The sequence below is a fragment of the Vulpes lagopus genome, chromosome 22, assembly GCF_018345385.1.
Source record: "Vulpes lagopus strain Blue_001 chromosome 22, ASM1834538v1, whole genome shotgun sequence".
NCBI lineage: Eukaryota > Metazoa > Chordata > Mammalia > Carnivora > Canidae > Vulpes > Vulpes lagopus.
In genome coordinates this window covers 25,096,240-25,120,622 of record NC_054845.1, presented here as the reverse complement: position 1 = coordinate 25,120,622, position 24,383 = coordinate 25,096,240, and the positions used below count along the sequence as shown (strand labels likewise).

General features: G+C 57.1%; 1 protein-coding gene across 1 annotated transcript; it reads right to left on the bottom strand.

Annotated features, from left to right (window-relative positions):
* Positions 1–3,127: 3,127 nt before the first annotated feature.
* Positions 3,128–23,225, bottom strand: LOC121480520 (probable hydrolase PNKD). The gene is made up of 9 exons (XM_041737081.1): positions 23,036–23,225; positions 9,498–9,613; positions 9,247–9,359; positions 8,603–8,661; positions 7,827–7,919; positions 7,293–7,456; positions 6,510–6,596; positions 5,261–5,376; positions 3,128–5,014 (listed from the first exon to the last, which is right to left on the bottom strand). Exons 1-9 carry the CDS (start codon positions 23,194–23,196, stop codon positions 4,841–4,843), a joined length of 1,083 nt encoding a protein of 360 aa, XP_041593015.1. The 5' UTR covers positions 23,197–23,225; the 3' UTR covers positions 3,128–4,840.
* Positions 23,226–24,383: the final 1,158 nt, after the last annotated feature.

The window sequence follows — 24,383 nt, the reverse complement described above, 5'->3', positions numbered from 1 at the left end:
GTATCTGGGGGGCTCAGTCAGTTAACTGTCTTTAATTCAGGTCACGATCTCGGGGTCCTGGGATGAAGCCCCCACATTGGGCTCCCTGCTCAGGGGGGAGCTTGCTCCTCCCTCTCCCTCTCCCCCCCCCCCCCCCCGACTGGTGACTGTGCTCATTCCTCTGTCCCCGCAGTCACTCCAGAATGGAGCTGGGTGACATGAGATGCCCATGTGGCGTCACTCACGGTCAACCAGAGGCAGAACCTATATTCCTATCCAGCCTGGTCCCTCTCCAAGTCCTCTCTCTGCCACCCTGTCCCACCTTATTATCTATTTGTCATCTCTATTATCTATCTATCATCTATCTATCATCTATGATCTCATTTTCTAGTGCTTCTGTCCCTCTGAAGAACCCTAAGAGCCCTTTCTCTGCATCTCTTGTGGGGCTTTGCCTATACTTAGGAACTCAGTAAATGTAACTGCCTGGGGTTTACTGACCCCAGAGTTAGGTTCCCACCCGCTTTCCAAGGCTCCATGTGTGGCTAAGGCCTTGGAGGGCTGAGACCATCCCCAACACACACGGGTAGGCCCAGGGCTCCTCGCCTCCCCCCTCCCCATCTCCATTCCTCCCTGGAACACCCGGGGCTGCCCACATTGTGTCCCCTCCTTTTCTCCTTTCCTGCCCTAGAGACAGCCAGCCTGTGACTCAGGAAGAAACGAATTGCTTACTGGTTATTTTTAAAACTACGTATTATTCAAATACCTTTGCGGCCACACATCTACCTCCATGTCCTCTGTCTAATGAATTATAGCACCAGGAATCTGATGTAGCATTTTCCAAAGTGACTTCACATGCCTTTGCTCATAATAGCCTCTCGCAAGCAGAATTGTTGGTGAACCTCTATGATTTTGCTGCCTTGCGTCATTTCTGTTACTCTGGGGAACATTTTCTACACTCTCAGCACACCTTTTGGTTGCTTGGTCTGACACTGCCCTTTCCAAGAGTGGTCATAGGACCTAACCTGGCAGGTGAGAGGGGCCCATGCCCCTAACTCCTGATTGGCTCAGGGTTGGGCACGCGGCTCAAGCTGAACTGACGAAGCTGGATAGACCCAGGGAGGTTGTGCTAGGGTTTGCTGAACTAACTAGCAGCCTGCAAGCCTAGCACTTCCAGACATGATCTTTCCACCTCAAGGAGAAAGCCTGAGGCAGACTGATCCCAATGCAGAAGAAAGTTAAGCTGAATGATAAAATTGCCCTTTGAATCCATGGATCCTGCAATGCCTGAAGCCACCATGACCTAATCCCCCACTTCTTAATTTCATAAACTGATAAATTTTCCTCTTGGTCTAAGCTTAGTGTTGAGTATGTCACTGGCCCCTGAAAAGTGTTCGGACTCATTCAAGGTTGTCACCTCCAGGGAAGGTGAAGAAACAGGTCGAGGAAGTGACATCTGCCCAAGGACACTTGGATGTTGAATGACAGAGCTGGGGATGGAACTGAAGTCTCTAAGGCCAGTGACACCAGCGGTCCCGTAAACAACGGGCTGGGAGCCTGGTTGCTGCTGGTCAGTGCCAGCACCACAAAAAGCACGTGCTATCCTTTGGGATGATGCCCCAGTGGGGGGATCACAAAGGCCCTAGGAACATGCCCCACCAGCCCTAGAGAACTGTCACCAAGTGCCTCTTGAAGCTGGGTAGACCCCAGGAGACCTGGCCCTGGGGCTTGCCCATTCACGGCAGGAGGGACCCAGAGACAACCACAGACACAGGGAGCTGCTCTTCTTCAGGAAGGTGAGGACCACAGCCCCTTCCTCCATGCCCACCCTAAGCACAGCCCTGATCCGGGATAGCGGGGGACCAGTGCCAAGGTCCCTTGCTTGGGGTGAGGGCGCCCATTGTACCAAGGGGTGGGAAAACTGCGCCTTGGCCTGGCCCCAAGGAAATGTGGAGTGATGCCAGTGCTGCCCGGCCCTCAGCCATATCAGGGCCACCTTTAAAAGTTCTGCTACGGGGGCGCCTGGGTGGCTCGGTCTGTTGAGCGGCTGGCTCTTGAGTTTGGCTCATGTAGTGATCTCAGGGTCGTGGGATCCAGCCCCAGCTTGGGCTCTGCGCTCAGCTTGGGGACTGCTTGAGATCCCCCTCTCTCCCTCTCCCTCTGTGCCCCCCGTTTCTAAATAAATAAATATTTAATAAATAGATAAATCTTTAAAAAATATGAGTTCTGCTAGGGTCAAGTACCACCTTTACTTCACTCCTATTTCAATACAAATCTTTAATTACTTCCATGAATTGAAGACTGCTATCACTTTGAAAAAAGAAAAAAAGAAAACTGCTGTCACTTGTCAAAAACATGGACTCCAGGGGCACCTGGGTGACTCAGTTGAGTATCTGACTATTGGATTTCGGTTCAGGTCATGATCTCAGGGTGGTGGGATCAAGCCCCACGTTGTCATCGGGCTCTGCGCTCAGCAGGGAGTCTGCTAGTCCCTCTCCCTCCCTCTCTGCCCCTCTGCATGCACCTGTGCTATCTAAAATAAATAATACATTTTAAAAAATATTGACCCCAAAGGTAAATACAATGAAAACAAAGCCACAGTGTTAACGTTTAACTCAAGATAGTTGGGGGCGCCTGGGTGGCTCAGGGGTTGAGCGGCTGCTTTCGGCTCAGGTCGTGACCTCAGCGTCCTGGGATCCAGTCCTGCATCAGGCTCCCCACAGGGAGCCTGCTTCTCCCATTGCCTGTGTCTCTGCCTCTCTCTCTCTCTGTGTCTCTCATGAATAAATAAATAACACCTTAAAAAACAAAAAAGCGAAAAACCTCAAAATAGTTGACTAAGGTACGGACCCACAGTCTGGCTCTGTTAGAGACGCACTGAAGGGAAGCTGGTGCCAAGGCCTGGCTTCCCGGTGCTATTCCTCTGCTCTGCGGCCGGTGCTGCGCCCGTGCCTCTCGAGCTCCGGGAAACACTGAGGTAAGCTCGTCGTAACCCCGAACGAGTGCACACAGGCCACGGGGGGATGTATTTCTAGCACGGTCTCTGGCCAAGGCTGCGGCAGGGCAGTAACTCCAAGTTAGCAGGCTTGTAACTCAGACGGGAGGATGGAACGGGCAGGAAAGCTGATCTCACTGAGTGACCGAGCCCCAGTTAAATTCTTCATTCAAGATTTATTGAGCGCCTACTGCGTGCCAGGCACCGTGCTAGGCGCAGAGTTACAGAGATGCATAAGATACAGTCCATGCCCTGAAGGGTTCACAGTCTAGAAGGGGAGACAAACATGTAAACAAGTAAAATACAGTGTGAGAAGTGCCACGAGAGAAGCATTTACAAAGAGCAGAGGTAGCCTGGAGGGTGGGGGGGCACGGGGTTGTCTTCCTGGAGGAGGGGGCCTTTGAGGGGGATTGTGAGAGGTGAATGAATGGGTGTTTGCCAGGCAGACAAGGCCGGAGGAGCAGGGGAAAGGCATTCCAGTCTGGAGAGACAGCATGAGCAAAGGCACAGCGGCATGAAACTGCAGGTCTGGGGGGCGGGGAGCTCTATTCTGGCGGTATTGCTAGAGCTGGTACCAGAGGCTGTGGCTGGAGAGGGAGGCAGAGGCAGGACGAGGAGGGAAACTGAGGGCAGGGGGCATCTCGGAGGCTCACGAGAGGTGGGCACAGGCCCAGAGGCTTGAACACAGGAAGAGAAGGCTCCCGGCTGACCCCAGGTAGGCCCGCTCCGGACCTTGGGCTTCCTCTCTGTGGCCCCAAGGAGACCCGGACCAGAGCCCAGAGGAGAGGCTGAGCTGGGGGTAGGGCTCAGGCCTGGGGTCCTGGGGGCCCCTGCTCCCTCGAGGGCTGACAGCTCGCTGCTCCCGTCCCCAGCCAGGATGGGGCCCGGGATCAACAAGAAATGACATGGGGTGTTCTTGGCAAACTGCTGAGGGCCAGATGAATGTCTTTATAAACTAAAAGAGGAGAGGGACCGAGGATAAAGCAGGAGTTAGAACAAGGCAGACGTTCCTAAGGACGAGGGCCATGAGGAGAAGACCGCTCTGGCCGAGGAGGACGGCTCGCGCGCTCTCTCTCTCTCTCTCTCTCTCCTGGCAAGGGAGGTCCTCTGGGCGCCAGGCAAGGGCAGAGGCCAGCTATGCAGCGAGCCTATGGGGCATGGGGCTGCAGTCCCAGCTCCTGGCGTCTCCTCAGCCTGTCACCTCGGTCCCGTCTGTGGCAACCAGGAGCCTCCGTCTTCCAGGCCGTAGGGGAGGCACTGAGGCCCAGACTGTCCAGACATGCAGACTTCCAGCCCTTTCGTCTTTCCCAGAAATGGCTCTGTTCAAAAAACGCCTTTGGGAGGCGGGGAGGTGTGGGGAGGAGGGCCGGTGCCTCAGGACACCCGAGCCCAGCCACCTCCCCGAGTGACCACTTTTCCAAGGCGCCACACCTCAGGCCACTCAGGGGGCCTGTGCTTCCCAACCCTGTGTGGGAGAAGGGGGAAGGAGACTCAACCTGTTGGAGGCTCCGGCTGTCTACAGGGAGAGTGAGACGTCCTGAGGGAGGAGTGACCGGCACTCTCCATGTCCTCGCTGGCAGGAGCAGGACAGGGGAGGAGGCACCCTCCCAGCTGGGTCTGGAGGTGTCCCAAGGCTCCCCCTTCCCTCAGCCTCACCCCGTGGGGTCTCCATGCCTTTGACCAGCCTCCAGCCTCTGGCTCTCATGGCCTAGTCACCTTGTCCCTCCTCCCTCTGACAGTGTTGGGGACTGATGCCCCCTGTGGGCGCCGATGGAGGTGGTGGTGGTAGTGATGAGAGGGATGGTGTGGTGCGGGCGACGAGACAGGTGGCCTCCGCCGTGCGGGGTGGGCTGTGCCGGGGAGGGGCCGTCACTTGCTCTTGTGCAGGTCTTTCAGCTGCCGGAGCTTCTCCAGGAGCTGGGCCCGGGAGTAGCCGTCATCCCCAGTGGGGCCCGGGCCTGGCCCCAGAGCCTCCTGCAGCACCAGGCAGTGGGTCCTCAGGAATGGGTTGTAGGAGCGCTCCTCTCCCAGGGTGGACGGGCACTGGGGGACGAGAGGTACCGGGATTAGCGGGTTTGATGGAGACAATCTGGAAAACAGACCCCATCGGGGAAGCCCCCCACCGCACCCCCTCCCTTGTCTCAGGGCCCAGAGGGCCTCACTCCAAGGCCTGTGACCAAACATGTGGGGGCTCTGGGGAGGGGCCTGCAGGCCGCAGCTCAGCCGGGAGGGGTCCCTACTGGGGAAGCACCCTGGGGGCCCGCCTGGACCCCGGCCCTGGCTCCGCACCGTGCTCTTGCGCTCCATTCGCTGCCTCTGGACCCACTGCATCTTCCTCTCCCGGGCCAGGTTCTCGGGCTCCACCACACCCGCAAAGCCCAGGTTCTCTTCCGCGTACTCATGACCTAAGGGCCACCAGGGGTGGGGGGTGGCGGGCAAGATGCAGGACACAGAGAGAGGGGAGGTGCCATCAGGAAAAGTCCTCCCTGCCCTAGGCTCTGGGTACCCGACAGCCAGGGGGAGGGGGGGCACTTCCAGGAAAGGCCCAACCCCACAGAGCTGCTTCTCTAAATGTGGGCATAGGTCAGCCCCGAGTGGAGGGGCAGAAGCAGTTCAGGGGTAAAACCACCGGACCTGGAGCCAGACAGCCCTGCAGTCTTAGTCCTGACTCTGCCCCTGCCCGGCTGTGCAGCCTTGGCCGAGTCGTGGAACCTCTCTGGGCCGCAGTTTTGTCATCTGGAGAAAATAATGCTACTAGAACACAGACGTGTCCCTGGTGCCTAGAACAGAGCCCGGTAAGCAACAGGTGTTCAATCAAGTATGATCAAATGAATGGATGGATAAATATATGTTTTGAGGGGGCACCTGGGTGGCTCAGTGGTTGAGCATCTGCCTTTGGCTCAGGGCATGATCCCAGGGTCCTGGGATCGAGTCCTGCATCAGGTTCCCCACAGGGAGCCTACTTCTCCCTCTGCCTATGTCTCTGCCTCTCTCTCTGTGTCTCTCATGAATAAATAAATAAATCTTAAAAAAAATATAATATATGTTTTGAGGATTACCTAATATCTTAGTGTTGTGTTTTAGGAACCATGGATATCCCAATGCTTGTGTATGTACATAGGGACATGCAGAGTCTGGAAGGACGGATGCATGGACATGCCACGTACATGCATGGGGAGGGGCGCCCACGTAATGTGTGGTACGGGTGCATGTGGGTGATACATGGAGAGATACTGACTTCTCTGATAAGCAAAGGCTATTTTCTGTTGTCAGCTTTGGCTCTAAAATCTCAGCCATCTGTCTGGGATGCACCGGGATCAACAAAGCTCCCAAGAGGCTGAGGGCTGGCTGTCAGGGGCAGTTGGCGTGAGAAGCAGAGGCATTCGGAGCCAGCACTCTGGAATGAAGGGGGCTCTGCGCTCACTGCTAGAGTTGGCTCTCAGGAGCCACCAGAGGTGGGGTTGTGTCGCCTCTGGGCCAGAGCCTGGGGCGGCCGGGACTCCAGGGGAGTGAGGGGGGAGTGGGAGGGGCACCTCACCGGGCCACAGCAGAGTGTCATCCTCCAGCCCCAGCACCGTGTCCAGGGAGCTCAGCATGGTCTCTGCGGTACCCTCAAAGGTCCGTCCTGGGGAGGGTCAGCGGGCATGTCACAGGTACAAGGAGAACACAGCTTGGTAGCGGAGGGGGTGAGGACAGCTGGGGCCGGCCACCGGCCCTCAACCGTGCCCCCGCCATACCCACCCCCAGGTTCTCCGCCCTCCTTCCCATGGCAGCTGAGCCACGTATTCACCCCCCAGCCAAGGTCTCCATCGCACATACTGACACGTGGACGGAGAGGGGACAGGAGCTTGAGGCTGAGTGCCAGGGGCCCCACGCATAGTTGGTGGGTGGTTGCTCTTTTCCAAGGCGCACTTCTTTGCCTGCACTGCCCTCTGAGACTCATACGGCCCGGGATTGTGATCCTCCCCTGCCCATGGGTCACCCTCTCATTCGAGGGTTCTCCACCTTTTGTGACCTGGTCTCTCCAGTTACTGTGCCAGAGAACTAGGCTCCACCCAGTGGAAACCAACACCCTGCAAGGTCTATACCCAGTTCCAAGCACTGTCTCATTCTGTGCATCCCCCGTGCGAAGTCGCGAGGGTATTAAAACAATGGGCTGACACAGATGAGAGTAACAGCGAGGCAGTGTTTGTGCCGACAGCAAAGTTTTCATGTGCTGCATGGGGCTGTGGCCATCCTTGGATCTCTGCTGTGACCTCTCCCCCTCCTTCCTGCCCCCCTCCTCCTGCTTCCCTTTTGTGGGGGGGGGGGCAGGACTCACCACAGCCAGAGAGGAAGAGCAGGTCCCCTGAGAAGAGGCAGGAGGGACCCTTGTAGGGCTCCCCATCCAGCAGGTAGACCAGATGGCCTTGCGTGTGGCCAGGAGTGGCCAGAGCCCGGATCTGAAGCCGTCCCACGCTAACCACATCTTGATGACACAGGGGACTGAGAAGCAAGGCAGTAGAGGAGAGAATGTGCTAGAGCTTGGGCTGTGCTAATCCTTGCCCTACCCTAGGCCTCAAGGGGCTGGGTGATTTGAAGGAGGCAGGGCTTCCAGACTAGAGAGGGGAGGCACTCACAGTCCCCAGGGCTTCAGATCCAAAACCTGGCCTCTCCCCACTTTGGGGACCATGGCTGGATGAGTTGGGGGCGGACAGTGCCGGTCTTCAGATGGGCTGTGATCTGCCCTCTAAGGAAGGGGCAGGAAGGGCACCAGCACAGATCCAGCTGCTGGTGGTCCTGCAAGACTCAGCTGAAGGATGGGGTGTGGCAAAGGGCTCACAGAGGAGCCACCCACCCCGGGTCAGGGCCTTACTGGGTGAGGTAGGGGATGCCGTCCTGAGGGCTCCCGTACACCCGACAGTCCTGGTGCCGCCGGCTGAGGTCACGGTTCCCTCCACTGTGGTCCCTGGAGGATGGCAGAGACAGGCAGGGACTTTGAGGGACAAAGGGACTTGGGAGGCCCCCTTGCCTTCCTCTCTCCGGGTCTCCAGACCTTCAAGTCCTGAGCTCCGGGCTTCTGAACTGAGCCAAGCTGTCCACACCTCTAGGCCTCTGTTCAAGCTGCTGCCCTGCTCATCCCCACGACTTGCCCCCCTGCCCCGGACTCTCTCAGCCCCAGGGTCACTGACCTCTAATTCTCCCAAGAGGATCTGGTCACACTTCACCAAGTGCCCCCCACCTCCCATCTCTTGTGCCAACTGCTACCTAAACTTTGGTCCTCATACACTGGAGTGCAGGGCTGTCTCCCCTATTGGATTACACTCTCCTTGGGGAAAGAACTCACAGGGTTTGCTCTTGTCCTGAGCACAGTGGGCATCTGATACGTGCCCAAGGAATGAAAGATAAATGCCCGCCCTGCCCTCCTCCAGGGCTTCAGGGGCCTGATAAGTGCCATGGGGGGAGCCCCACCCCTTCCCTCCTCTGCTGGTGCCCCTGTGACTTTATGAAGAAGGCGGGTGCCCTGGCATCCTGACTCCCCGCCCCGCAGCCCGGCCTGTCCTCACCGGGCCTCATCCTGCCAAGCCCACTGGGGCCAGGGACGGCCAGAGAAGCTCATCTGTCCCCCAGCCCTCCATCCCAGCCCCTTACCAGTGCTTGTGGGTGCAGAGGATGGCAACCAAATTAACGCCCTCCTTTTCGATGGAAGCCTGGGGGAGAGAGGAGGTGCTGAGACTGGGTAGTGGGCAGCGAGGGGCAGGGGCACAGGTGCTGGGTGAAGAGGGGGAGAGCGGGGAGGAGGAGGGCCAGGAAGGTGACACAGCTAGAGGATGAGGGGGTAGGGACGAGAGGGCTGGGGGGATGCAGGCAGCTGAGGCTGAGCCAGCGCACAGGGGAGAGGATGGGGAGGTGCGGGGAGGGAGACCGAGGGGCAGGGAACACCCAGGTACACACACACACAGGGAAATAAGAAGTGGGAAGGAGAGATGGAGAGACCCAGACTGACCGACACAGATGAGAGAAGAGGGTCAGAAAGGGGCCATAGAGAGTGAGAGACAGAAGAAACCCCAGACCAGGGTCCTGAGTGAGCATCCCTCTCCCTAGGGTTCCCCCATGGCTGTCCTCCCCCGCCCAGCCCTGCCCTGGGTGGTTGTGGGGGTCCCTGTGTGTACTTGCACGGTGGGGCCTGTGTGTGCAGGCACGTCCCACTGGCAGAGGGATCAGGGAGGGAAAGCTGCCAGCCGCCCAGGTGGCCCCAGGTGGCCCCAGGTAGCCCTGCCCCCCCCTCCCCTCACCTGCACGGCCTGAGGGTCGGAGGGGTCCACAGCCACAGCCAGCCGGGCCTGGGTGTCGATGATGAGGTAGCTGTAGTTGTCTGAGAGGACGGGGATGGGAAGCACCTTCACTCCTGGGGGACAGAGATGGGCTGTGGGCGGGCTGATGGGCAGGGAGCCCAGCGGCAGTGGGGGGCATATGGGGGGTGGGTGATGGGGCGTGATGGGGCGCAGGCGGGGGGCGGTGCGGGCCCGGGGCGGCCGGAGCTCACCGTTGAAGAGGCGGGCCTGGGTTCTGGAGTGGCCTTTGGGGTAGCGATTCCGAGCCCTGCGTAGCTGCTGGCGGTAGAAGAGGTACCCGAGCCAGGTGCGGGTGTACAGGCTGTACCTGTGGGGCGGGACACCGGCGCTCAGCCCCACCCCGGGCCCGGGCCCCTCCGTGAGGTGGCCCTCGCGATGCCCGGGCCCCACATCTCCACTCCCGTGGCCACCCCTGAGGCAGCGCATCTCTACAGTCACTTATTATGTGCCTACGGTTTGCCCTGCTCGGTCCCCAGGCCAAGATGGACAAATGGGACAGATGCACCCTAAGCCCCAGGCCCATCCGGGGACAGGTGAACTGAGGGATTCGCCGAAGGGACTCGGAGGCAGAGGCCTTTATTCCACAACGAGGGTGTAGCAGTTAAGAAGCTGACATGAGGTGGAAAACGTATTTCCAAAGAGCAGTGGGCATCACATGGTGCCAGGCAGCCGCTGGACCTGATTCTTTGTCCCATCCCCAGCCTCCCCCATTCGGCAGGTCTGGGGTGGGGCCCGGGAACGTGCATTTCTAACAAGCTCCGCGGGATGCTGGCTGCAGCTGGTCCAGGGACCAAAGTTGGAGAGCCTCTGGGGGCAGAGGAAACAACAGGCCCAGAGGCAGCAGACGGAAGGGCTTGTTTGGGGAAACTCTAGAAAGTTCTCTCTGGCCGGTTGGTGGAGGAAGCAGGGAGAGGTGAGGCGGGATGGATGGCCTGAGCACACTCCCTCTGTCTTCCCGCCACCATGTCAGGCCATCCCAGGCTACCTACAGAAAAAGCGGAAAGGTGGCACAAGACACAGAGGGAACTTGTGACCAACAGAGTCCTCCAAACACGGGATGCTGGCCTGCAGGGCGAGCCTCCCAGCCATGCGACCGGCACAGTCACGGGGGGCCCACGCTTGGCTCAATGCTCCACTGTCACCTTTGTGGAATTCCTAATGCTTTTACCTTTGAGTTTGCGTCCTGTAAGTGAAGTGTGATAGGACAACGGAACATGCGCTGGGCGGAGGAGACCCCCACACCTGCACACTCTGTCCCGGGTGGCCCCACGCCTGCCACATTCAAGCTGCCCCCGTGCACAGGATGCTGGTGGCCCCACCACGCTGGGGATGCGGGACTCAAAGTGGTCGCAAGGTGAGAATACGTCCACGACTGAGCAAGGGGGCTCGCTGCCCAGCCTGGCCGACCAGAACTTGCTTCAAATGCAGAGAGAAGATGCTGGTGTTCTAAGAAACACAAGCGACCGAGAAACCCTGCCCCGTCCTTCTTCCTTGTGTCACGTCCCCGTGTGATCCGTCTTTGCAGCAGACGATGCCACAGGAGGCAAGGGAGGGAAAGCCATCTGTCCCGTCCCTTTGGTCCCCCCTGGTTCATCAGTAAGCTGAAGGCAGACAGGGTTGGCGGAATGTGCGCGAACCAGAAGGGAAATAGAAACAGGTAATTCCGTAGCGTGCGGCATTTCCACTGCTCGGGTGAGATCAAAATACTATCCGTGTACGAGCTGGGAAATGTGAATTATAGTTCTGGTGATTTCACGTGTGACTTAAATGTCACATGTTATATTTGCATTTGAAACTGGGATTGTACAGGGGCTCCCGGGTGGCTCAGTCAGGGGCCTCAGACTCTTGGTTTCAGCTCAGGTCATGATCTCAGGGTGGTGGGATCGAGTCCCGTGTGGGCTCCGAGCTGCATGTGGAGCCTGCTTGGGGATTCTCTCTCTCTCTCTCTCCCTCCTTCTCACCCACAAAAACAAAAACTGGGATTGTACAGTAAAAAAGCAAAAGGCAAAATATGTGCTAATGGTTTAGATTTTTAATTTTTCTTTACTTAGGGGGATGTCAAGTAGCAAATTATTTTTTCAAAAGATTTATTTATTTATTCATGAGAGACACACAGAGAGAGAGAGGCAGAGACAGAGGCAGAAGGAGAGGCAGGCTCCCTGCAGGGAGCCCGATGTGGGATGCTCAAAGACTGAGCCACCCAGGTGCCCCAGGCCTGATGTTTTTAATTTGCTACTTGAGGGGCACTTGGGTGGCTCAGCAGGTGAGGGTCTGCCTTCAGCCCAGGGCGTGATCCTGAGATCGGGATCCAGTCCTGCATCGTGCTCCCCGCAGGGGCCTGCTTCTCCCTCTGCCCATGTCTCCACCTCTTTTTCTGTCTCTCATGAATAAATAAAATCTCTAAAAAAGAAAAAAAAAGAAAAAAAGAAACATCAGGACAAGTCAAAAGAGAAATCATAGAAGAAAGGAAAAGCTTTCTTTTCCTCTGAACAAGAGGCTCCAAATTCCATTTTACACCGGCCTTTGCCAATAATGTGAGCAGCTCAGCATGAGCCTCCTCGAGCTGTCTCACGCCCCGGCCTCTCAGAAGGGAAGATGAGACTAGGCTGGGGGTTGGGGGGACCCTTACAAACACCTCGTGTGTCGATGTTTAGGGCTGTGCAGCAAGTCAGTCAGAAAAGGGGCAGGAATTCTAGGTGACTGGACTGAGACAGAGAAGTCGAGGTGCAGGGTTGGGGTAGACGGTGTGCCCTAAATCCCTATGGAGGTTTGTTGTGTTGTTGGGGGGGCAGGAGGCAGGGGCAGCCGCTCTTCAGGCCTCTTGGCAAGAGCTGGCTGATTTGTCTACAAACAAGTCAGCCAAAAATGAGCAGGTTTCCATGATTTCATCTAAGCATTGCGGTCCCTGCCTGGGTGCCCGTGTGCTGTATGCATGGGGCATCCGGACACCCGATGGCAAGGTTGTGCCAGGCTTTCTGTGTCTTTGTGCCCAGTTTCCTTAGGCCCCCTCTTTCTGTTCCCTTTTCAGATCGGTTCCAGGTCTTCTCACTTTGACCCGTTCACCAGGATTTAGCGAGGTCTGGCACCGCTTTGGGCACAGAGTACAGGGAGTCAGGCAGTCGCTGCCTCCCGTGCTCGTGGGGCAGACAGGATAACAAATAATATTGTCAAGTCCAGATGACATAATAAAACTGAAGAAAAAAATAATAAAACTGGGCAACAGAACAGAGAATGGTGACATCAAGGAAGGCCACTGTGGAGGTGACATTTCCAAGAAGCGAAGGCAGCGCGCTGTGCCAGAATGTGGGGAGGGCTTACCAAGAAATGGACAGGCGGGAAGTGCACAAGTCCCCGGAGGGAGGGAGGGAGCCACGGGGGGGGGGGGGTTGCTGGTTCTCTGCGCTGTGCTGTTGTAATAACAGAGTTGGCACAACGGATCTGCCCAAGGGGAGGGGACTGGGTGAGACAACATGAATATCCCGGATTGGGTTCTAGGCCAGAAGAGGAATGTTAGTGGGACAATTGGAAAAACTTCAGTAAGGAGAGTAGTTCAGAGTTTATATGGACGTTAGCATCCTGGTTGTGCTGTCTGTGGTCGTGGAAGATGTAACATTCAGGGGAGCCAGATGAGAGGAATGTGGGAACCCTGTGTGCTGTTTTTGCCAGTCTGAAATTATTGCAGAATGAAAACTGACACAATAATAAGTACAGAAACTCACTCTTTGCTCTGTGCCCCGGATAGCACCTCGCATCCGTTCTCGGAGTCCTGTTCCTGACCTCACTCCCTCCTACTGAGGCTTAAGGAACGTACAGAGGCCCTGGCAAGAGAAAGCTCTGGGTTCCAGTCATGGCTCGGACCCAGCCTGGTGTCCTTGGGCAAACTACCAGACTCTTCGATCAGGTTCCTTGTCTATTAAGTGGCGATACCATGACTTACTCCTGCAGGCCCATGTGAAATTAAGTGGCCATACAACAAGATGACAAACGCTAATAGTCGGGGGCCTGGTGGGTGGAAGGTTTGGCAACTGTGGCTTCCTTCCCGAATTCAACGGGGCACCCCTCACAGCTGTTAGAACGCCGTTGTCCACACTTGGGAGGCACTGGTAAACATTCCCTGGCTTCCCTTACTGGTGCTTATTATACGTGCTTTCTCCACCAGCAAAGGTCAAGATCCACCAGGGCAGGGGCTGTGCACTGAGAGGCTGCAGGAAACAAAGCCTCTTTCTTTCATTCACTCTCTTCGGCGAGCATTTGCTGCATGTGCCAGACCCGGGGCACAAGCAGAGCACAAGGCAGGCCCTGCCAGCAGACACCAAACCAGGAAACGAATCGATCGCAGGTGGGCAGTGAAGTGCAGCTGGCGAGGCAAGAGAGCAGCGGAGGGGAGAGGGGAGGCAGTCTTGCTGCAGACGGGGGCTCAGGGAGGGTCACCCCGGGGGAGGGAAACTGCTGGGAGTTTGAAAGCGGGGGAGGCACATGCTTTGACTTCCCTTTCTGAGAGCTTGCTGGCCTGGAGTGTCAGTGTTGGAGGAAGCACCGTTGCAGGTGGCAGGAGGAACTGAGTCGCCAGGGGTTGGGGAGATGACAAGGGCCTGAGCTGGACTGGAGGGGGAGCTGGAGGTCCATGGGGATGGATGCCAGACCTGAGATCTCAGATGGGTTGGTGTGCCCTGCTTGGCTGCAGGGGGAGGTGGCCTTGGGGGCCTGAAGTCCGGGTCACTGTACAGAGCAGGGGAAGGCTGGCCTGTGGCAGGAGGCCGGGGTGAGGACCTGGTGACCCTGGGACCCTGTCCCCAGGCCTGCTCTTTGGCTAACAGTGACTTCTGTGTGACGCTCTCCAGTCCCAGAGCTGGGGCACCTTCTCCATCTGCCCGTGGCGCTGGCTAGGTGGGTGTCACAATCACCAGGTTCCAAAACCCATGCTTGTCAGCTCCTCCCCTTGTGGCCTCTCTGTCTGGAACAGGCCCTGTCACCCTCCCAGTGACACAGCTTGAGCTCCCAAACCAAATCCTCTCAGTTTCGGCTCCCCCTCCCCCTGCCCCCAGGGAACAGGTCCCAGGAGCTCTGCAGGAGGCCTCCTCCCCTTAGCTCTCCGCCCAAACCGCAAACCACTGGAAAAATTTAAGGTCTTAAAGTGCCACCTAAATGAGCCCTGCTCCTGCTCAAGAGGCTGCAGTGGCTCTCCACTGGTGACAGAAGAGTGCCTGACAACCAGAATGATCCAGAGCACCAGGTCTCAGCATGCACAAAACTCAAACATGCAACCTTAAGCTAGCAGACACATTCAAGGAAAATAGACAATCTGACAACAGCTTTTAAAAATGCCAATGCAGGGGCGCCTGGGTGGCTCAGTCGGTTCAGTGTCTGCCTTCGGCTCAGTTCATAATCTCAGGGGCCTGGGATCGAGCCCCACATCGGGCTCCCTGCTCACTGCTCTGCTTGTCTCTCTCCCTCTGCCCCTCCTTCCTGCTCAGTCTCTCTCTCTCTCAAGTAAAAAAATAAAATCTTAAAAAAAAAAACAATAAAACCAAATATATATGCCAGAGCATGCAAAGCCATTATCTATATTGTTTGGGGGTACAGGTGGCTGTGGTGAAAAAATATGGGCAGCTGGGGGTACGGTCAGTGGGCAGGTCAGCAGGGTGCCCTTAGAGGCAGGAAGGAGGCAGGCTGGGGAGGTGGGCCCAGGGCCTTCACGGTGTCAGTAATATTCTGATCCTTAAGCTAGATCCTTTAATGTCCCCAATAACGCCTTTAAATCTCAGGCTACCCTCCTGCCTCAGCTCCCCCATGGCTCTACCCCGAATACCCACCAGGCCTTCTCTATTTGCTAGAATCCTAAGTATCCTTCAGACCTCAGTTCAAACCCACCTCCTGGTGACCCCAGTAGACCTCCGCCTTCCTCTGCTCCATCTAGAGCATTCGGCCTCTCCCTGCCCCTGGGGGTGGCAGAAGCTGCGCCCCTCAGTGGCAGGGCCTTATCAACTTCTACCCGGTGTCTAATCAGTGCCACACACGGTCTAGGCAGACTTGGCTAGTGACCCAGCCTGTGACCCGGCCTGCTCCTAGAGGCTCCTCTGCGCCCCCCGGGGGTGCCCCCAGCACCAGCACGCCCAGGAAGGGCCTTCAGAAAATGCTGGCTTAGTGCCCAGGAGAGGTGGAGGGAGTGGGGGCAGCATGCGGGTGTTACAGCCACCTGCTCCGTCAGCTCAGGGGGCCCCATGTGCCCGGCTCTGGGCCTTGCGAAGCCCAGTGGGGGCTCGTGAGGCCTCTGCCCCTGCTCTGCCCTCCCCTGCTCACTCATCTGCTTCCCCAGTCCCTCCCTCTCCCTGCTGCACCCACACACCTGGCCAAGCAGGGTGCTCTGATAACCAGGTCACCTAGACCCAAGGGCATGGGTGCGGCTATCACAGGCACAAAATCCCAACTTCCCAGGCCCTGAGGTCTGGGCCCAGGACCCCTGAAGGGAGGAGATGGAGGGAGGGCTGGACGGGGGGTCTGCACACACAGGTTAGAGCATGTGTCTGGAGCTCCCGGGCTCTTCTTTCCCCAGCCTCACCTCAGGGCAGCCCTGAGCTAAGTGTCTCCCAGCAATCCTGTCGGCCTCCAAACAACCTGGAGGCAGCCACTATTAGTTCCTCTGACAAGGACACTGAGGCCCTGAACGCTGGGAAGGGGTCGGCTCAGGGTCACACCTGAGCGAGTGGCAGGGCAGAGATTCATCCCCGGCAGCCTGCTGCTGGAGCACACACTCTTAACTGCTAACATCCTCCCCAAACCCCAAACGCGGGGGGAGGATGACATGAGGGGGCCTGAAGTATTCTGGGGGAGACCCACCTCCTCTGAGGGCCTCTGTTGAGAAAAATGATATGTCAGGGTGGCTTCAGTGACCCAGACACGCAGCTGCGGATCTGGCCGCTGGGACCTCTTGGACCTCTTGGATCACTGCTTTTGGCCTTTCTGAGACCCAGACTCGGGCCAAACTAATTACATGTGCTGTATTTTGCCGATGAACGCAGAGGGCCAGAGACCCCGTGGGCCCCCGGGTAAGACACCCTGAACTGGAGAATCCTGAAGGTCCCTTTCCAATCTAGGCTCTGATTCCTCATCCTGGATTTATGACTGGGTTGATGGTTCCATGGGTGGCATCGCGAGCCCGTGCATGGGGTAGGAGAAAAGAACAGACCCTGTGGCCAGGCAAAAGTGAAGGGGAAGGAGTCACGGGGAAGAACCTGTCCCATCTCCTGGACCCCACCTAGCTGAGAGGCACTGCCCCATGTAAGGGCCCCTACAGCTCCCTTTCTTCTGTTGCTGGAGGTGAGAAGCAGAGCTCACTCCCTGCCTCAGTTTCCCTCTCTGTGCAACCAGGTGCTCCCCCTCCCTGAAGGCAAGCAGCTTAGCCTGGAAAGGTCACAGGATTTACAAAATGCCACTGAAATCTCAGGACCTGATGCGGGATTCGAACTCTCTGCCTGGGGTTCCCGGGCATCGTCAGAAAGCTCGGATCTCGGCCTTAGGTCACTGCATCGGAATGATCTGGGGGTGCTGGTTAAACAGGACGATCTGTACCTTTTCCTCCTCTTCAGCTTGCCCACCCCCTCCCCTCCCCACGCCCCGCCCCTCACCTGGATTCTGACTGAGCAGTTCAGGGGCTCACTACCCACTGTGCTTCACCAAAAAGTAAAGGAAGTTTCCTAATTGGTCCCCTGGGACTCAGAAAAGCCACTGCGCAGGTTTGGGTGGCGGTGGGGGCAGACTGCCCGGGGGATCCCCCCGCGGCACAGCACCAGCCACCCCAGTGAGGGTCGCTGGCGCCCCTTCCACCCCCAGCCTCCCTGGAGGAGCGGGGGCCTGGGGACAGCTGGGGACTGAGGCGTGGCCCCTCCCGCCGGAGGCACACAATGGAGCTCTTCTTCCCCTCCTCCCTGGCGGCTCAGGCCCGCTGCGAGGCCTCTGGCCGGCACCTCCCGGGCACCTGCTCTCGGGCGCCAGGACACAGCCTGTCCCGGGCTCTGCACCTGACAGGACACACTGTCTATGAAACCAAACCCAGAAGTGTCTGCGAGGGCCACCGGGTCACAGCTCGGCCGCCGGGCCTGCTCCCAGGACCCTGAGGAACAGAAAGAGGCTCAAGGTCTTACGCTTTCTCAAAATTGAGGAAACCAAGGAAGATAACGAGACAGCAAAAAAGGCCCTGGAGAGGGAGTTTCCTGAAGCTGCCCGCAGGCCTGGAGTGGGGGGGCACGTCCCCATGCCCCGGAGAGGGCCAGTGCCTGCATGGGGGTGGGGGGGACAGGCCTGCCCGGGGGACCACGGGGCCTATCCGCAGCCCTCACAGCCCTCCCTGGACTGCGACCAGCTTCTCCAGAGGGAGGAGGAGTCACTGCTGAGGGCCCTCGGGGAGGACCAAGGCGCAGCCACTGCTGAGACCCCCTGGCCTGGACTAGCTCTGCCTCCCTGCCTGCAGTTCTTGGCCACCTGCCCAGCCAAGGCCCCTGGGTTTTGTTTGATTTGGGTTTTGGTCTGTTCTTTTGGCTTTCCCCTGCTCTCCCTCACCCCGGTGCCAGTTCCTCTTCACTCAGGCCTGTTCCCTGGGCTAGGAGTCCAGTGGGGGGGACTCCGACCTGTGGACACCTAAACAAGAACAAGCAAATGTGCAATGAAAGCTCTAAGGGGTAGGGGACACCTGGGTGGCACAGCGGTTGAGGGTCTGCCTTCAGCTCAGGGCGAGATCCTGAGGTCCTGGGATCGAGTCCCGCATCAGGCTCCTTGCAGGGAGCCTGCTTCTCCCTCTGCCTGCGTCTCTGCCTCTCTGTGTGTCTCTCATGAATAAATACATAAAATTAAAAAAAAAAAAAAAAAGAAAGAAAGAAAGCTCTAAGGGGGAAGCCAGTGCCAAAGGTCACACTAGAGGCAAGAGATGAGTTTTGACTGGTGAGCCTGGACGGGCTTCATGGAGGAGATGGCACCTGTGCCAAGCTTTTCATCCATTCAAAAAACTTTTAACAAGGGCCAACTCTGCCTGGCACTGTCCTGGCCCTGGGATACATTAGTGAGAGAAATCTCTTCCCTCTTGTGACTCATATTCCAGTTGGGGGAGGAGACCAATAAACAAATAGACAAATCAATATATAGGATGCCCTGTGGTGACATGGACCATGGACCACAATAAAGCAGGAGAGACGAGATAGAGTGCAGGGGTGTGAGCATTGCCATTGTTATAAAGGGTGGTCGGGGCAGGACTCCCTAGTAGGGTGAAATATGAGCAGAGATCTGAAGGGAGTGGGGCAGCAAGGCATGTGGCCATCTGGGGGAAGAAGGTTCTAGTGAGAAAGACCAGCAATTGAAGGGCTCAGAGGTAAGACTGTCTTGGAGCATCTGGAGACGAGCCAAGTGGCTGGAGTAGGCACTTTGCGGAATGAGCAAGGTGAAGAGCATTAAACGGTGAGGAGGGGGATGGGCTGGTTCCACGGGACCTTGAAGCCATTCTGGAGGGATCTGGGCAGAGGATGGCACATTTCTGACTTAAATCTTCATGGTTTTGTTCTAATTGCTGTGCTGAGAATACTTTGAGGGAGGCGGGAGTAACAAATGCCAGGAAGCAGCACAGGAGGTCAGGCAGGAGATGACCATGGTTGGCCCAGGGTGATAACAGTGGAAGTAGGAGTAGGTGTTTCAGATTTGGGATATATTTTATTTTATTTTATTTTATTTTATTTTATTTTATTTTATTTTATTTTATTTATTTTATTTTATTCATTTTATTTTATTTATTTAATAAATTTATTTCTTATTGGTGTTCAATTTGCCAACATATAGAATAACACCCAGTGCTCATCCCGTCAAGTGCCCCCCTCAGTGCCCGTACCCAGTCACCCCCAACTCCCTGCCCTCCTCCCCTTCCACCACCCCTAGCTCGTTTCCCAGTTAGGAGTCTTTATGTTCTGTCTCCCTTTCTGATATTTCCTACCCATTTCTTCTCCCTTCCCTTCTATTCCCTTTCACTATTATTTATATTCCCCAAATGAATGAGACCATATAATGTTTGTCCTTCTCCGATTGACTTACTTCACTCAGCATCATACCCTCTATTTATTTATTTTTTAAAGTCAACTCTACACCCAGCATGGGGCTTGACCTCAGGACCGCAGAGTCGTAAGCTCTACCGACTGAGCCAGCCAGGTACACTTGGATATATTTTGAAGGTGAGCTTCGAGAATGCAACAAAATTTGACACAGGGAGGAAGGAGGGTCTGACAGGTCCCAGACAGAAGTACAGAAATTGCTGCGGGCCTGGGGAAGACAGCATGAGGCAGGTCTGGAGCAGGTCTTCCCCAAAGGCCTGTGCAAGGGGTGTGGACTCCCCAAGGCAATGTGGCTTGGGCAAGGCGACACCCACTCAGAGCCATGCTTTGGAAATGACCCTACAGCAAAGGGCCCCTGTGAATGCAGGGGCTGTAGCTGCCCAGGGTGGAGGACCCTGCTCCCCTCATGCAGGCTGTGCTGGGCTGGGGAAGGCACAGCCCACTGCCTCTGCCCGGCCTTCGTTCAGGGTTCCGGTCACAAGCAGGTGGCTCACTTCCTCCAGGGCCCTCAGCTCAGGATTCCGGCCTCTCCCTGAAATCGAGCCAGTGGGCCTCACTGGCCCCAGAGAAGCGGTTCCTCTTGCAGAAGTAGAGCAAGCAAGGTTTGTCCTGGGGACAGTTGGCTTTCCTCGGGTCAGGAGAGTCAAGAAAGACCCTCTCTGCCTAGGAATGAAGAGGAGGTTTGGTCAGGGAGGGAAGAAGGGCTCTGGCAGCTAGGACTGCCTACCCTCAAGGCCAGCTGCCATTTGCTTTCTCAGTTCTGTAAGACATTCGGAGCCCTGGGCAAGCCCAGACTTGTTCCCCATTCACCCCTGCCCCTGCAGACAGATGCCCTGCTCAGGGCCCCATTCTGCAACACCTTCTCAACTACCACTGAGAAGGCGAAGGGGCAAAAGGGAAACTGAGGCACGAAGCAGGTGGCACACATAGGAGAGTCCCATGCTCCTGATCTCAGCCTCCACAGGCAACCCCTGCCACCCCTTGGGGAACTTGTCGTGCCCTGCCTCCTGCCATAGATTGGGGGTCTCTGTTCATGCTCCTTTCCCTGTATTCCTTGAGAGCAGCAAAGCAACGACCAGACTCCGTTCCTATCTGTGGTCCCACGATCCCAACCCAGAAGAGTTAGGAGTTCACTGGATGAATAAAGGGATGTGGGATCTCCTGAAGGATGGGTGCATAGGATAGGCTTGGAAAACAGGAGAAGGAAGAAAGGAAGCTCCAGAAGGAGGCTGGCCAATGCCACCTTCCCACCCATTCTCCATCCTACAGAACGAGCCATTGTTAACATTTCCCAAGCACTTGCTAGGAGCCAGGCCCTGTGCACTTATATGCACAATTTCATTCAATCCCCAGAAGATCCCCATGAGAGAGGTACGATCACTATGCCCATTCTACAGATGCAGACCACCGAGGCACAGACAGGTTGAGTTATCTGTCCAAGGTCCCATGGCTACTAAGCAACAAACCTAAGCTTCAAAAGCAGATTTGCCCAACCCCACATTCCGTGTGCTTCCCGTACCCGGCACAGTCCCAAATATGTGTGTCTATCTCAGGTTAGCCCAGATGTACCCTCCATCAGACCCAGCCATCCCCGTCCCAAAGGCAACTGTGCTTATGTTTGAGGAAAGCCCTTTATAAAATTGTCACACGCCAGTGATTACTGCTATTAATGATAACAATTGCTCTTCTCTTAGTATTTCCATCACCTGCTTTCCAGCCCCCAGTGGAACCTTCTATCTGTCGTCCTCTCAGCCACATATCAGGGGTGGAGTGTGCCCCTGCACTCCCCCTTCCCATCTCGACCTGTCCAGTCCCACCCCACCCCCCTGCCCTCTCCATCCTTCCTGGAGGCAACCTCCCAGCAGCAACACCTGCCCATTTCCCCCAGATCATTTCCTGCTCACACCCCCTGTCCCTCCCAGCAGCCAACAGTCTCTCCCCCGAGGGACTGAACTGATTGCTTCCCAGACCCTGGATTCTGATTCTAGGCACGCCCTTCTGCTCTACAAATTTGGGGAGCTGATTCCAAGGCAAGAGTGAGATCCAGACACAGGGGAGCACAACAGGAACACCGACTTCCAAAGAAGCTCTCTGAGAATTCCAAGTTTTGGGTTTTGGAAACTCCCAGGTCCTAAGTTCTAGGAATACCCAGACCCTCGGGATTCAGAGAAGGCAATCTTGGGAATTCTTATTTCAGGACTTCTGATTCCAGTTCTTTGTGGAAACCTTCATTTTCCACTTCCTCAGGTCATTTGTATGACTTCAACATTACTGATTTTGAAAGTCAGAAGTAAATTTTAAAATCCTTTCCCAAATACAGCTGTGAAATTCCCAGAAATTTTATGGGGAACATATTTTTTAGGTCCCAAACATGAAATTATTTAAACACCTGTAAATCTCATTATTTTAACACCATTTGCAGAGCAATTGTGACTTGGCTGGAGCCTTAGCAAGAATGTGACCAATGTTGGGGTGCCTGGCTGGCTCAGTGGGTAGAACATGTGACTCCTGATCTTGGGGTTGTGAGTTTGAGCACCGGGCCCTACACTGGGTATAGAGATTACTTTAGAAAGAATCTTAGAAGGAAAAAAAAAAAAAGAGTGTGCCCAATGTTTGAGCCATTAGAGATGTGAATGCCCCAAAGGCACCCACCCAGGATTCTCTCTCCCCTTCAAGTTTTTCCACTTTTCCCCTCACTAGCCTTGGTATCTCTACTCCTTGGACGGAGTTTGGGAAGAAGCCCAGGGCCGAAGCTTCTTGGAAGATCTGGGGTGGTCTGGGGAGGAGGGATAAATTGTACAATGTCCTCTCTGAAGCTCAGGAAATTCCCAGACTTGCGCCCTCCCCCAAACCTGGCCAGTGGCCAGGGCTCCCACAGTTCCCGTCCCTATCATAGCTGTCCTCAGGCTTGAGGTCCTGCCCCCAGCAGCTGCGGGAAGGGAACAGGGGCCCTAGGGAGGCTTCTCGTGGTTCCCTCCCTGCCTCTTAGTGTCTTCGTGGCGGATCGGAGCTGGTTACCCTCCTTGTCTGGCTCGGGGCTAGGGGAGAAGTAGGGGGAAGGAGAGAGTGAGGACTGGGGGGGGAGGGGGTCGGACAGAAAAAAGTCCTTGGAGGTCAGCGGAGCTCCACACTTCTGGCTGAGTGAGTGGGGGCGGATTTCACAGCCCGGGGCTCTGGACTCGGCCAGGCTGGGGGAGTGGAAGGGGAGACAGCCCTACAAAGTTGGGACTCCCGCTTGGGACAGAAGCGCTGACGTCGTGTGGTGGGGAGCCGGGCGATGGGGCGCAGGATGGGGACCCTTGGAAGGAGCGGGCGGTTTCAAGTGACACCTTGGCGGGCAGAGGCATCCTGCTCTCCGGCACCTGCCCTCCTTTCGCAGCTCCGTCTCTCCGGCCCCTCCTCGGGCTCTCTTCCCCAGATGCCCTCCCTGCCGCTCCAGGCCATCCCAATTTTCCAGCCCCCCAGTGCCCGCTCTTCCTCAGCTCCCCCAAACCGGTGGCTTCCCCTGCCCGCCTCTCGGGTCGCTCCGGTGGCCCTGGATGCCCAGCCCCGCTCGGCCCGACCCAGCCGCGCCTCCCCGCGCCCCCGCCCCCGCGCGCCCGCGGCCCGAGCCCCGCATCCCGCCCCGGCGGCCGGGCACTGACCCGATTCGGAAGAGCAGCCGCTTGCTGCGCGCCATGAGCAGGCCGCGGAGGGTGCGCCGCGCTCGGCGGCTGCGGGGGCTCGCGAGCAGGACGCCGACGAGCAGCAGCAGCCCGCAGCCCGCGGCCCACAGCCACAGCGCCGGCCCGCCCGGCCAGGCCATGCTGGGGGCAGGCGCCCGCGGCCGACCGCGGCGGGGGCGGGGCGCGGCGGGGCGGGGCGGGCGGGGCGGGGCGTTGCTAGGCGACGGCTGCGCCCGGGCGCCCGGCGGGAGTCGGCGGGGCGGCCCCGCCCCCGCTGCCCGCAGGCCCGTGGGGGGCGCTGTGCCCGCCCCGCCGCTCGCGCGCCGCCCCGCCCCCCGTCGCCCTCGGCCGCGAGCCCCGGAGCCACCGCCGGGGAGGGGGGGAGGCCGCCCAGGGTCTCCGGGCCCGGGAGGGGACGGGCGCTCGGCGGGTCCCCGTGCCCCGTCCGCCTCCCGTCCTCCCGCCCTCCCCCGACAGGGCAGCCTGGGAGAGGCCCTGGAATGGTCCTCTGGGCGGGAAACCGGGACTGGGACTCTTGCAGCAGGAGGGACCTGGAAGAGCATGTGGTCAGCCGCCATCCATCCATCCATCCATCCATCCATCCATCCGTTCGTTCCTCATTCATTCGCTCACTAAATGACTGTTCTGTGCCCACCTTTGTGCCAAGCACTGTGCTAGGCTCTGAGGATGCAAGGGTCAAAGACACACAGCCTCGGGCAGCCCGGGTGGCGCAGCGGCTTAGCGCGGCCTTCAGCCCGGGGCGTGATCCTGGAGACCTGGGATCGAGCCCCGCGTCGGGCTCCCTGCATGGAGCCTGCTTCTCCTCCTGCCGGTGTCTCTTCCCCCTGCCCACCCCCCACCTCTCTCTGTGTCTCTCATGAATGAATAAATAAAATCTTAAAAAAAAAAAAAAAAAAGGACACACAGCCTCTACATTCCTGGAGCCTACAATCTAGAATCTGGCAGTGAAACAAACCAAATAAGCAAACATAATTATATATGCATTTATTTATATTTATACACACACACACACACACATATGTAGGTACTTGTGTGTAATTACAAAAATGTGCTGTGATAGGGACGCCTGGGTGGCCCAGTGGCTGGGCATCTGCCTTTGGCTCAGGGTGTGATCCCCCCGTGGTGGGCTGGAGTCCCATATGGGACTCCGGCATGGAGCCTGCTTCTCCCTCTGCCTGTGTCTCTGCCTCTCTCTCTCTCTCTGTCTCTCATGAATAAATAAAATCTTAAAAACAAAAACAAAAACAAACAACCAAAGTGTGGCTGTGCTAAAGGGAGCGAGCAGAGAGGGCAGTGACAAGGACAG